This window comes from Phodopus roborovskii, unplaced genomic scaffold (genome assembly GCF_943737965.1).
Source record: "Phodopus roborovskii unplaced genomic scaffold, PHOROB, whole genome shotgun sequence".
NCBI lineage: Eukaryota > Metazoa > Chordata > Mammalia > Rodentia > Cricetidae > Phodopus > Phodopus roborovskii.
This window is the reverse complement of record NW_026126540.1, coordinates 27372102-27385886: the sequence shown is the minus strand read 5'-3', so window position 1 is coordinate 27385886 and position 13785 is coordinate 27372102. Positions and strand designations below refer to the sequence as shown.

Here is a 13785-nt window from a genome sequence, read left to right as displayed (position 1 = left end):
GCAAATGCTGCTAAAAGCTGGATTCTGAGTCCTGTCATTGTAAAATGCCTGAACCTACCTGGAAGAGGACTCCTAGCTTAAGATGAGGTCCTAGTCTCGGTTGATGGCTTGATTTTAGCTTGATAAAACCCTGAGCAAAGAACACAGATGTAATGTATATGTGGGCTTTGACCCACAGAAACCATAAATCTATAAACGTTGTAGCTTAAAGTGTCACAAACTGGTCAGTCTGACTTATCATAAGTACAAGCTTGGTCTGGCATTGCAAGCCTGAAAGCCCAGGTATTATGGAGGCTGAGGCAGTAGGACAGAAAATTCAAGGCCTGCAGAGGCTACAGTGTGAGTTCAAGACCACCACCCCTGGGTTACTTAGACCCTGTTTCAAATTTTAAACAGAAGAGAGAGAGGAAACGATAACTCAGTGGAAGCGTGCTTTGTCTACCATGACTGGGGCTCTGGATTTATTCCCAGTTACTCAAAAATTAAAATATTTTTAAAATTTAGCAATCATACTTAGTCTGAATAAAACATTTCTATGTTCACTGTCAGAACACATTACAAGCATTCCAGAAGTAATTTTTTGATGCTATAACAACCTATATAAGAGTTTGGTTTTCACCAATTTTCAAGATGGAAGCTAATTATTTACAAAATGAAGATTTAAATTTATGCATTTTCTGAGAGGAGTTATCAAAGATTTTCTCTGAACCCTAAAGATTTCTTTATTTCTAACATATAAATCTGTGGTCTTTACCAACTCTCTAGTACATTGTTACATAACAATGAAAAATAGATTTTAAAAAAAAAAAAAAAACAGAGGGTCCAGTACGGATGGCTCATCTGGTAAAGATGCTTGCCACCAAGCCTTACAACCTGACTTCATCTCCAGGACCCACATGGTGAAGGGGAGAATGGAGTTCTGAAGTTGTCCTCTGAGTCACTGAGGAAACAAAGGGTCTAGACCACTATTCTGATCACACTGAGATGTTGACCATGCCCCCTTCTGCTGTTTCAGGCTGTAGAGTCTTTGGTGTTTGCATGTGTCCACATTATGTATGAGCTCCCTGTCAAGCCTGAGTCTTTTACTTGCTTTGGAATAAAGAAACAGGTGTTTTAGATCCCTCAAATCCCTCCCTATATTCTGTATTTGAGTAGCATATCAGTTTCCTCTTGTGTTCTATGACATCTGTCATTTGGTGTTTCAAACATTAATGCCCAAAATAGATTTGCTACTTGATTTCCAGCCAGAGAGAATTGTTGCTGGTTTGGGTGAGGATTGGACTTAGCCAAGTGTGACCAGCACACAAAGTAAGAGGCTTGACTAGCAAAGCCATATGTGTCCCAGGAGAAAATGATGACTTTCTTTAGTTAGAACATTAATCTAGTGGTTATTTAATTTTAAATAAAAACAAAACTTGTCCAGACCAATTTACTTAAACCAACTTAAAATTTACATGTATACAAATTCTAGCTAGTTAAGAATTATAGTCCTATATGTTTATATTGGACAACATAATATAAAGGGCCCAGCATATACAGTTAGTATCTGTTGGGTAATTTAATGTGAGAATTTTACTGTTGATATAATTCATGTATTATTTCAACCAGTAATTATCTAAGAGCATTGGCAGTTTAGTGTTTTATAGATACAGTGAAATTCAGAGAAGGGAACATGCTTAGAGATTTATAGGTGAGTGAATCTTGTGCATTTTATTTTTTTTCCCTTTAGTCTCTTAAAAAGAAAACTGTTTGGTCCAGACAGGGATTCTTTCTGTAGCTTTGAACCTGTCCTGGAACTCATTCTGTAGACCAGACTGGCCTCAAATTCAGAGATCTGCTGGGATTAAAGGTATACGCCATCACTGCCTGGCTCAGTTTTTTGGGTTTTTTTTTTTTGTTTTTGTTTTTGTTTTTGTTTTTTAATACAAGATTAACAGCAGATGTTATGGGTGGGAGTACAATCCAATCATTCTAACAAAGTTTCTAGGGACCATGAATTAAGATCCAACGGTGTTCACCAAGAACAGAAATGAAAACTGCTCCAAATTTCTCAACTATTTGGGAAGCTTTTAAAAAGTCTTCTCCTTAAGGCTTTTAATTAATTTGATAAGACATTAATCTGCTTACAGATTTCATATGAGAATTACTGGGTGCAGTTAAGAGTATTTGCTACTCTTCTAGAAAGCCTGAATTCAGGTTTGTAACACTCACAACCTTTTTAAACTCCAACTCCAGGGGATTCCACATTGTCTTCTGACCTCTATGGGTACCCACACATACAGAGCATATGCTCATACAGACACATACATAAAAATGTTTAACTTTAAAATATTAAAGAATTGCTGAATGAAAAATTAGCTCTTTATTGCCAAAAGCAATCCAGGGATTGGATGAGAATATTAGTGTACATCAGCAAACCTTCCTGTGTTGAGTCATTGCCAAACAAAGTTCAAAATGATGTTCTCCCCCCCTAGTGCTTATTAGCAGTTGGCATCTGCTAGCATCTGTTACTGTGATCTAAACATGTACACAGTTAATTATGTTGCTTTATTCTTTGATACAACAGATGCTTATTGAATGCTTTCAATATGTTAAAAATTGTTTTACACACAAGGACTATAGAAGTGTCAGGAAAGGCATGGTATTTACCATTAAGGTCCCTTTTAGAGTAAACAAAAGTGCCACAGAAGAAAAAAAAATGGAATGGTAAGCTGCAAAGAAACTGTGGAGCCAGGTAAGTTTGGAGTGGACAGAACCTCTCTGAGGATGTAGTATTTAAAATGGATTTTTAACTACAAAATAAAAATCAAGCATAGTGATTAGAAATGGCAACTTAAGCAGAGAGGGTGCTAAGCGAAGGTCTCAGAGAAGGGAGATCTTGCTGAATAAGTCAGAGAGAAATGCAGGGTAGAGTGTAGTGTGCTGGGGACTGGATCACATGGGGCCTGTAGGCCCTGGTAAATTTTGTTTTTCTTTTCTTTCTTTTTTGTTTTGTAAATATAGAGAGACATGAAATATTGAACCAAACCACAGATATCTTTTTTTGTTGTTGTTGTTGTTGTTTTGTTTTTTGAGACAGCCTCAATGTATAGGTGTAGCCCTGTCTTGTCTATAACTTGTTATGTAGACCAGACTGGCCTCAAATTCACAGGAATGTCTGCCAGCTTCTGCCTCTGAGTGCTGGGAGTAAAGGCTTGCTTGTGTTACACCCAGCTGTGAATTGTGTTTAGATGATGACTTTGTAAGAGACTGGATTGCTCAGTGACAAACAGAGAAGAAAGGAGACTCCCTGGGAGGTTGCTGAAGTCTGCATAAGATGTGAAAGTGTTTTGGCTAGGTAGGAAGGAAAAGCAAACTGTTTAAGAAAGTGCATTCATAGAGCATGAGTAACAGAAGCCTCAGGTTTTGAGGAAAAATTAGGAATTTTGTTGAAGTACCTATTTAATAATAAAATAGAAATGTCACTTATACTAGGTGTGGTGGCTCACACAAGTAATCCCAGCACTAAAGAGCTTGAGACAGAAAGTTGAAGGCTTGCCTATATTCCATGACAAGATCTTATCTAAAAAATAATGTCTTAAGTTGGGAGTTAATAAGTCATTGGCCATATAGATCAGATGGGACCTCTAAAGGAGAAAGAGAAAAGAAGGTTGCTCAGAATGCATCACTGAGCACAGGCCAGGAGTCAGACTACACAGGAACCAGAACAATAGAAGACAAACAAGAGGCCAGGGAGTCTAAAGACAAGCACATGGTAACCAGTGCCCAGTCTTCTGAGAGGTAAAGCCGCTTCCAATTTAGTGGGGAGGTTGTTGGTGGTCCCCAAGTGTCAGTAAGATTTGGAAGCCAAGTTTCTGTGAGTTTAGAAGCTAACTTAGGAAGTTGTATAGGATAAGAGATGATTTAGGAGCATGTATTTGAATCTAATTTACTACAAAAATTTAAGTAGAATTTCCATAGTGTGTCAAATGCCTAGTAGTAGACATTGGTTTAAAATATACCAAGTGAGCTTAGTTGTGTGGTTTTTAATGACCCTTTTTGATTCTACAAGGTTAAATGTGAAGAAGACATATAGGTCCAACCAGGATTCTAGAAAGTGGAAACAGGAAAGACTGGATGGTGAAGTATGCATTGATGGTTATATTGGAGATACAGAGTGATGTTACATATGACTATTAATATAGGGAATTTTTTAGTTGATGGATGAGTATTGAGGAAAGGAGATCTTAAATGCATGATTCCATAGGTAGCCCACCTGTTTGTTACAATGAAATTTAAGCTATAACATGGATGGTGTAGTAGTAGAAGTAAAGCTGGGTTAACTTAGGTCTTAGGTGTTTAGCTCTGGAAGTGTTGAAAAGAAGAGTGGAAAGGAGGATGGTGAGCAGGTACCCAGAGAGTGAGGGTGGTCAGGAAAGGAGGTTGGGAAAATAGCGCAGCATGCTAAGGGTATCTGAAGGACACAGAGAAATGGTCCAAACATAGAAAATACTATTCTATGCTACTTCTGAGCTCTGCTTAGCAGAAGCAAGGTAGAGAGCACTTGAGAAACACAATTCCAATTCTGAAAGTTTATCCTGTAAACAAATAATACAAGCATAAATACAAAAAGACATGTAAGCCCAGTATTCACTGAAGCAGTAATTGCCACAGCATAGTCTGGAGACAGGCTAAACACTCACCAACAGGAGACCGGTGCTCAGTCACAACTGTTAGGCTGGGCTGGAAATCACTACTTAGCCTAGGCTGACCTTCAACTCAAAGTCTTCCAGTGTTAGCCTCCTGCTGTTCTACCAAAGCCCAGTAGTGTTCTTTTCTTAAATGGCATAATTCTTCATGGCACACAGGCAAAACTCTAAGATGTGTTCATAGAAAATCAAGATGACATCATTCCCCCTTTTGTAGAAAAAAATAATATAAGCATAAATATAACTTTATATGTAAGCATGTGCTTAACAATACATGTATACATATGTGTGTATAGCATGATTTATGAAAGAAGACATGAGAAACTGCTAATTATTACTCTGTATATTGAGACAGTGGTTCATTACCTCCATACATAGCTTTTTCATTAACTATTGTATTAGATATTGTCATATTGAATAAGAATTAGTTTTTAGGGTTTTCACATCATCCATTAGTACTTTACAAACAGTAAGAATTCGATAACTATTCATTAAATTATGTAGATAGCAGTAAATACGCCAAAATTTACCATTGAAAACTTTAAATACAAGAATAAATTTAGGCCAGGTGTTGGTGGCACATGCCTTTAATCCCAGCACTCAGGAGGCAAAGGCAGGTGGATCTCTGTGAGTTCAAGACCAGCCTGAACTACAGAGCAAGTTCCAGGACAGGCTCCAAAGCCATTCAGAGAAACCCTGCCTTGAAAACCAAAAAAAAAAAAAAAAAAAAAAAAAAAAAAAAAGAATAAATTTAGTTGATAATTCAGATTTTTGTAGGTTGTCATTAACTTGGTATGAATTTTGGCTCTGCTCCTGCTTGGTCACTTTTTTGGCCCTAGTCCATCACATTGAGAAGTTAATCTTTATGATGGCTTAGGTCTCCTGGTAGAAAGTCTTGGTGGATCATTGTTGGTGTATTAGGAAGCATCATGAGACCGTGGCAACAGTGCAGATTTGCAAAGCTGGAGCACTTGTACTTTTAGCCTTAGCTGAAAGTGTAGTTGATGGTTACTGTTTGAGAGTAAGGACATAGAGGGCTGATCTCCATTCTGCAGATGGACTCACGTATCCTGCCTATCTGGCTAAATCTTTCCGCACAGTTGCTTATCTCTGATATGCACACATTTCATAGACTCATTGTTGCAATCACTGCTTTTGTTCCTATAAAAGCCTTTTTCCCTGCAGAAAAAAAAATCAAAAGAACTTTACTATCTCAAAGTATATTCAAAAATTTAAACTTTAGGCATAAGTGTAGTAGCCACAAAGTAGGTTAAGTGTTACATTTGGAAAGTTTTTCCTGACTAACTCATGTATAGAAATAATAATTTCTAGAAATAATATATTTGATGTTTTATTTTTTTAACAAAATAAGATACAAATTGGGCTCTAGAGTGTCCTTGTGTAGCTGGATACTGCATGAACTGGCTGCTGTTTTCTAACATTTGCTGACTGCTTAATTAATGCTTTGGGTTGCTATGGTGAATTACAGAGCACAGAAAGATGCACATAGACTTGAATTTGTATATTCCACAATGCATAAGAGATTTTCTATATATTTTACCACTATTCTCATAGGGACATCTCTTTCTTTTCTTTGTCTTTTTCTTTCCTTTTCTTTTCTTTTCTTTCTTTCTTTCTTTTTTTTTTTTTTTTTTTTTTTTTTTTTTTTTGAGACAGGGTTTCTCTGTAGTCTTGACTGTCCTGAAATTCTCACTCTGTAGATCAACTAGCCTGGAACTCAGAAATTCACCTGCTTCTGCCTCCTGAGTGCTAGGATTAAAGGCATGTGTCACCATGCCCAGCTGGAACATCTTTTAAAATTCATTGGGGAAAGAAATAAAAAGAAAAAAATGTTATGAGACTCTTTAGTTTTGTTTTAATTTTCTGTTTGCAACAAGGTCTCACTCTGTAGCTCAGGCTGACCTCCAGCTCTCAACAGTCCTCCAGCCTCAGACTCCCCAGCGCTGAGATTATGAGCATAAGCCATCACACCCAGTTTCAGAGACTTTTTGAAAAGATGTAGTGTGTGTGTGTGTGTGTGTGTGTATGCCTGCATGGGTTTATGTCACCATGTGCAGCAGGTGCTGGTGAAGGCCAGAGTGTGTCAGACATCTTGGAACTGGAGTTCTAGGCACTTCTGAGTTACCTGATGTAGATGCTGGAAACCAAACTCAAGTCCTCTGCAAAAAAGAAAAAAGAAAAAATGCTCTTAACCACTGAGCCATCTCTCCAGGCTTTTATAGAAGTTTTCAGGAGCTGAAGAGATGACTCAGAAGTTAAGAATACTTGTTCTTGCAGAGGACCAGGTTTAATTCCCATGCCTACATTGCAGCTCACAACTGTCTGTACTCCAGTTCCAGGAGATCTGATGCCCTCTTCTGACCTTCATATACACCATGGTGTGCACAGATATACATTCAGGCAAACACTCGTACACATAAAATAAGCTTTTTTAAAAGTTAATTTTCAGGAGCTGGAGAAATGGCTCAGGGTTTAAGAGTGCTTGTTGTTTTTACAGAGGATCCAGATTTAATTCTCAGCACCCACATAGTGGCTCAAACCATCCATAACTCAAGTTCCAGGGGATCTAAAGCCTTCTTCTGACTTCCACAGGACCAGGTGTAAGGAGTACGGGTTTTTCCTCCCGCTGCCTAGTCTTGTCCCGCCGCCATGCCAGCCCCAAATAACACACAGAGACTCTGTATATGATATAATTCTGTTGGCCAGTTACTAGTTTCTTATCGGCTAGCTCTGTGTTAATTATTAACCCATTTCTATGTATTTCCACATGGTCTTACCATCGAGAGGTGGCTGGTGGTTCTAGTCTCTCCAGACTCTTCATCTTGACCCCTCCTTCCTACTTCCTCTTTCCTCCTTGTCTCCTAGTCCCTCCTATCTCCCTTTCCTATTGGCCAACAGTGCTTTATTCATTAACCAGTATGAGAAACATATACAGAATGACATCTCCCATCAACACATAACTTGCAGGCAAAACATCTATGCATATACCATAAAATAAAATCTTTTAAAATTTGCTTTTAAAGTTTTTCATAAATGTTATTTAGCCACATTGAATCAGCAGCAGGAGGCTCAGAAAAACTTGTAGTATGTCATAGTCATCTTTGTTATGTGTGTAATTGAACCAAATCCAAGACCATCTCTTTATCTAGAATTTTTGGTTGTTTTGGTTTAAAGATTTGTGTTTGTGCTTACGTGTCTTGAGTGTATTGCACATGTCCAACTACACTTGTGTACACATATAGAGGCCAGAGAGGATGTTAGGTTCCTCTTCAAACACTCTCTGCCTGTTCTTTTGAGGCAGGGTCCCTCTTGAACCTAGAACTCATGTTTTCTTGGCCTGACTGGAAGCCAGTGCTCCTCTTGTCTCTACGTGGTTCAGAACTGGGGTCACAATGCATGTGTGAGACACCCAGATTGTTAGATGGGTGCTGAGATCCAAACTCTGACCCTCACAATTGCACAGCAAGCACTCAGGACTGCTGAGCCATCTCTCTGGCCTCATCTCTGGGTACTGTCCTCACACTGGGCATAGCCTACATAAAGGGCAGCTACAGGTACCACCGAATTCTCCAGGGTGTTTTCTTTGTCTGCTCAGTGGCTTTTCTGATTTACCAGCTCAGTCTGACTCCCCTCACCAGTCACCAAGAGAATCACTGCACTCCCTGCAAAGCAGACAGTCTGTCCTTCTTTATAATCTATGCAATCCATCAGTGTTTATTTATTCAAACTCAAACTGCTTGATGGGCCACAGGATTGTCCTTCTCCATAAGGAGCACTGCACATGAAAACAACACTCATTTTCTGAGAATAGGATGTCTCCACCCTCTCCCTGATCTGTCTCTTTTTACATCAACCACAGTCCTGAGGGCTCTCACCTGAACCTTAGCTAGTCCTGATCGTCCCAGACTCCTCCCCCACCACCAAACACTGTAGTCAGAGTAAGCTTCTACTTACTGATACCTCACAATGGGAATTACATTTCAGCCTGCTAACCCTTGGAGGACATCCTCAAACCATAGCTGGCAGCTACTTGCTACATGTGACCAGTGCTACTCAAGAGCTGAAATTTTATTTTAATTACATTAATTTAAGTCACATGTGAAGAAGACCTGGGGTGTGTGTCTTAGTTGGGTGAAGAGACACCATGACCGTGGCAACTCTTATAAAAAGTAAAAAGTTTAATTGAGGGGGCCTCACTTACAGTTTCAGAGGTTCAATCCACTATCATCATGGGAGCAAACAGGCAGATCTAGTCCTGGAGGAATAGTTGAGAACCCTACATTTTGCAGGCAAAAGGAAGTCGACTGACTGTCACACTAGGGAAAGCTTGAGCAAAAGGGACCTCAAAGCCCGCCTGTGTTTATATAGTATGATCTAACAAAGCCACTGAAGATCAGAGTGAAAAGCCATAGAAGCTGGGCAGTGGTGCCACACACCTTTAATCCCAGGACTCAGGAGACAGAGGCAGATGGATCTCTGTGAGCTCAAGGCCAGCCAGGGCTACGTGAGAGTCTGAGAGAAACAGAGCTCACGCCTTTAATCCCAGCGCTAGAGAGGTATTTAAGATAGGAGCAAAGCATTCAGTATTCAGTCTACGACAATTAGTCTCCAGCCACGTTGATGTCAGGATCACCCCAGCTCTGGTAGAGGTAAGAGCTCTCTGGTGGCTTGGCTGCTTTGCTTTTCTGATCTTCATCTTGAACCCCAATATCTGTTTCTAGGTTTTTATTATTCGTACTACACCTGCTCCCACAGTGACACACTTCCTCCAACAAGACCACACCTCCTAATAGTACCACTCCCTTTGGTGGCTATTTTCTTTCAAACCGCCATAGTGTGCGTAGATTATGAATTGGCCCAGTGGCAGACTCTGGCCACCCAGGGAGAGCAACAAATGGCCACTAATAAAGTAGGTGGAAAATGAAAAATAATAACCTGGAATCTTATCCAGGAAAAGCAGGTAATCAGCTTGTCAAATGCTGTTGTCAGGTGAAGTAAGAAGGAGACTGGTGGACAGTTATGTGGAATTAGCAGTGTGGTCTAACCCTGACAACAGAAGTTACTTAGTGGACTCTGGAGCCAAACTACCTGAAACTGACTTAAGATGAGATGGCCAGATCACAATAAGAAGTCATCATGAGCTTCTGCTTTGTCACCTGCACATTAAAGAGACCAGCTTTGAAGTGTGTGGTCCTGACACATGCAGGAATAGGCACTGTTGGTGTGATGGCATATGCGAAACGACTTGGAGAGCGTGCTCCCAAAAAAATATAATTTTTTAAGATAGACTCTTACTGTGAAGCTTTGGTTAGCCTAGAGCATGATATGTGTACCAGATTAGCCTAGAACTCCCAGAGCTCCGCCTGCCTCTGCCTCCCGAGAGTGTGGGCCACCATACCCAATTTCAAAACTTTGTAAAATGCTGAGATGTTTATATGTTTGAGTGTTTGCCTGGATATAAGTGCACACATGTGTGCTTGGTGTTCACAGAGGCCAGAAGAGGATGCTGGATCCTCTGAAACTGGAGTTGCAAATGACTGTGAGCCACCACATGGGTTCTCAGAGCTGAGTCTGGGTCCTCCACAAAAATAGCAACTGCTCTAAACCACCCAGCCATCTTTCCAGTTCCCTCTCTCAAGTTTTTTTTATTGTGAGCCTGGCTTTTAATGGCTGAACCACCTCTCCACCCCCCTCTGTCAAATGTCAAATGTTTAAATGTAAATATGGGGGCTGGCAAGATGGCAAAGAAACTTGCTGCCAGACCTGATGTCCTGAGTTGAATTGCCCAGATCCCAGATGGCAAAAGGAGAGAAGTGGTTCCTTTGACAACTATATACATGCTTTAGAGTGTACAGGAATACAGTGCCTACACAGACACACACAAATGTACTGTGTTTCCAAGAGAAAGGTAGGCACAGAACAATGTATACAGAATGCTTTGTGTTTGTGCTTTAAAATGCCACACACACACACACACACACACACACACACACACACACACACAAAGATGAGCAACAGTGTTTGCCTCCACAGGAATGGTGGGGTTGGGGAGGTACACAACTGGGGACAGGGATGACACAGCAAAAGAGTCAAGAAATGTCCAGCATTTTTGTGTTTCATGCTGTGTACTTGCCTTTATCTACTTCAAAACAGTTTGGAGTGTCTAACTATTACTGTTTGCCTATTTGTTTGTTTGGTTGGTTTGACATTTAAGTTACATTATTTATTTATGTTTGAGTGTGTATATATATGAGCATATGTACGGGGTTCAGAGGACAATTTGCCGGAGTGTGTTCTCTCCTTCTACCACGTAGGTTCTGGATATTAAACTTAGGACATCAGACTTGGCGACCAGCACTTTTAAACCCAATGGCTCAACCTCTTTTGCTCAATTTTTTTTTTAAAAACACTGTCTCACTATAGAACCTGTTTGTCCTGTAACTCACTACATAGATTAAATTCATCTCAGCTCTCCAGATCCCTATAGCTCGCAAGTGCTGGCATGCTCCACATGCATCAAAGCTGTATTTTGTAAATAAGAATGTGTGAGATCTCTTAACGTATGTAGCAGTGTGTGACTCTTAGAGCACTGTGGCTAGATATATTGCTCGGCCTGGGTGGTTTGTGTTTGTTTTCATGGTATTGAAAATGGAACCCAGAGCCTTGTACGTGCCGGGGATATCCCCAGCCTCTGGTGGGAGTTTTAAATGAAGTTTATTTTAGAAGATACATTTAGGGCCTGGAGAGATGGCCCAGCAGTTAAGAGCACTGACCTCCTCCCGAGGACTGGGTTCAATTCCCAGCGCCACATGGTGACTCACAATTGTCTATAAATCAGTTCCAGAGGATCTGTCATCTTCTTCTGACCTCCACAGGCACAGATATCCATTCAGGCAAAACGGCCATGCATATAATTAAATGAATTGTTAAAAAAAAAATTAAGTAAATTTAGTGTCTTAAAGGCAAGATTTTATGTCACAAGTTTCATAAAGGTGTCATAATTGGCTCTCTAACTAGTTAACTGTAAAATAACTACCTCTTCTTATTTTTAAACTTGTATACTAACCAGACAGTGGTGGTGCTCGCCTTTAGTCCCAGCACTTCAGAGGCAGAGGCAGGTGGATCTCAGAGTTCAAGACCAGCCTGGTCTATAGAGCAAGTTCCAGGACAGGCTCCACAGCTACACAAAGAAACCCTGTCTGGAAAAACAAAACAAACAAACAAGAACCCAAAACAAACTTGCATGCTCTCCAATGGAGAGTTTCCATGAAGTCCTATAAGAACAATACTGTCTTGGTTTACTTGTTTTGAGGTACATTAGAAAGACACAAGGAAACACAAAGAGGAAATGTACACTTGTGTTTTTCCATACTCTACGTATAAATGTGTATCCTGACTGTTTGGTTTGGGGCTCTAACTTCCAAAATGGATGCTTCTGCTTGATGTAGTTTTTAAATAATGTCACAAAATTGTCTGCCTGGTTAATTTTCTCTTCTTTTGATGGCACAAAAAAAAAAAAAAAAGACAAAGTTTAGTAACTGAAAATATGCTATACCTTCAGAAGATGCTGATAGGAAGTGTTTTCTTTTATTACAAAACCATTTTGATAAGATAGAAAGACAAGAAACAACTTAGTGCCACCCAGATGAAACCAGGGGCAGAGCTGATGTGTCAGTGACCAATGTCCAACTGTGCACTTATTATTATCAAAGAATACAGAAGTGGGATTGCGATGTTAATTTATACGATTTTATTTATTCCATGTATGTGAGTACTTTGTCTGCATTACAACGTTATTCCAGAAGAGGGCATTAGGCCCCACTGTAGATGGTTGTGAGCCACCTAGTAGTTGATGGGAATTGAACTCAGAACCTCCAGAAGAACAGCCAGTGCTCTTAACCTCTAAGCCATCTCTTTAGCCCTGTGTCCTGTTCTTTTATGTAATCATCACACAAATGATTTTGGTCCCACAGCATAGGGACATGCCAGGATACTAGTATTCTACAGGATGCTGGGTGTCCTTGGGCAGGGGCCACAGTACATAGCACTATAACTTAGTACTCAGCACAGGGCTGTCTATGAAAGGAGGTGTGGTACAAGTGTGCACTGCTGCTTAGAGAGCAGCGGTACAGCATTCTGCAGACCCGGAATATAAAAGAATATTTTTGCATTTGGTTCCAGCAAACACCATTGTGCTATTCTGAAATCCCCAGCACAGAAATAAGACATCCGCTCATAAGCAGAAAGCAAATCACTATTCAGCATTTCCTTCTGTTTCCTGCCAATTTGAGATAATTAAAACTTTTTTTAAACCCTTTATTCTGCTTTAATTCTGCTTCCTTCACCAAAAATGGGGGGAGTTTAGAAATTGAAACTGTGTATATAATAATAACATATCTTTGCCCCCTTTTTATGTCTTAGCTTGTGACATTCTCTCTGTGTTCATCACCACAGGCCCCAGGATATCATCGTGTTTGTTATTGGAGGAGCCACCTATGAAGAGGCGCTAACCGTTTATAACCTGAACCGTACCACTCCTGGAGTGAGGGTTGTTCTGGGAGGGACAACAGTACACAACACAAAAAGGTAAAGACTATCTCGGCCCCACAGCTCTATCTATGCCCTGTGAATTATGTTCAGATCCCCTGTATCTTGGAAAGACTGATGGCCAAACACTCAGCGTCTGTGAGGTGAGGAACTATGTTTGTGAGGCCCCAGCCATGCTGCTCTGCTTTGTGATGTCTGTGCTCAGAGAAGGCAATATCTAATAACCAACCAGACGCACTTTGAAAATAGCTGACCATGTTCAGTGCTACTACTGGCAATGGGTGTCTGTTTGCTCAGTATATATTAGGGAGAAGGCTACAGTAGACTGGCTTATACTCTCTCTGTCTAATTTTTTATTCCTTTGCCTTTTCCTCCCACTTATTTATTATTCATTTATTGCAACAGAGTCTCACCATGTATCCCTGGCTGGCTCAAACTCAGAGGTCCCCTGCTTCTCCTTTCTCAGTGCTAGAATTAAAGGGATGAGTAACCACCTATCTCCTTTAGCTTTTAAAGCATTTAGATATGC

At 40.2% G+C, this 13785-nt stretch overlaps 1 protein-coding gene across 2 annotated transcripts in view; it reads left to right on the top strand.

The window, feature by feature from the left end:
• The window catches only part of Vps45 (vacuolar protein sorting 45 homolog), a 56048-nt gene that overhangs the window by 28331 nt on the left and 13932 nt on the right, over positions 1-13785 (top strand). For both annotated transcript variants that reach the window (XR_007835407.1, XM_051198749.1), the window contains one exon: positions 13164-13295. Coding sequence is in view for 1 of the 2 variants with exons in the window: in XM_051198749.1 (XP_051054706.1) it covers positions 13164-13295 (132 nt within the window). In the remaining variant the exon portion in view is untranslated. The remainder of the gene's footprint in view (positions 1-13163; positions 13296-13785) is intronic.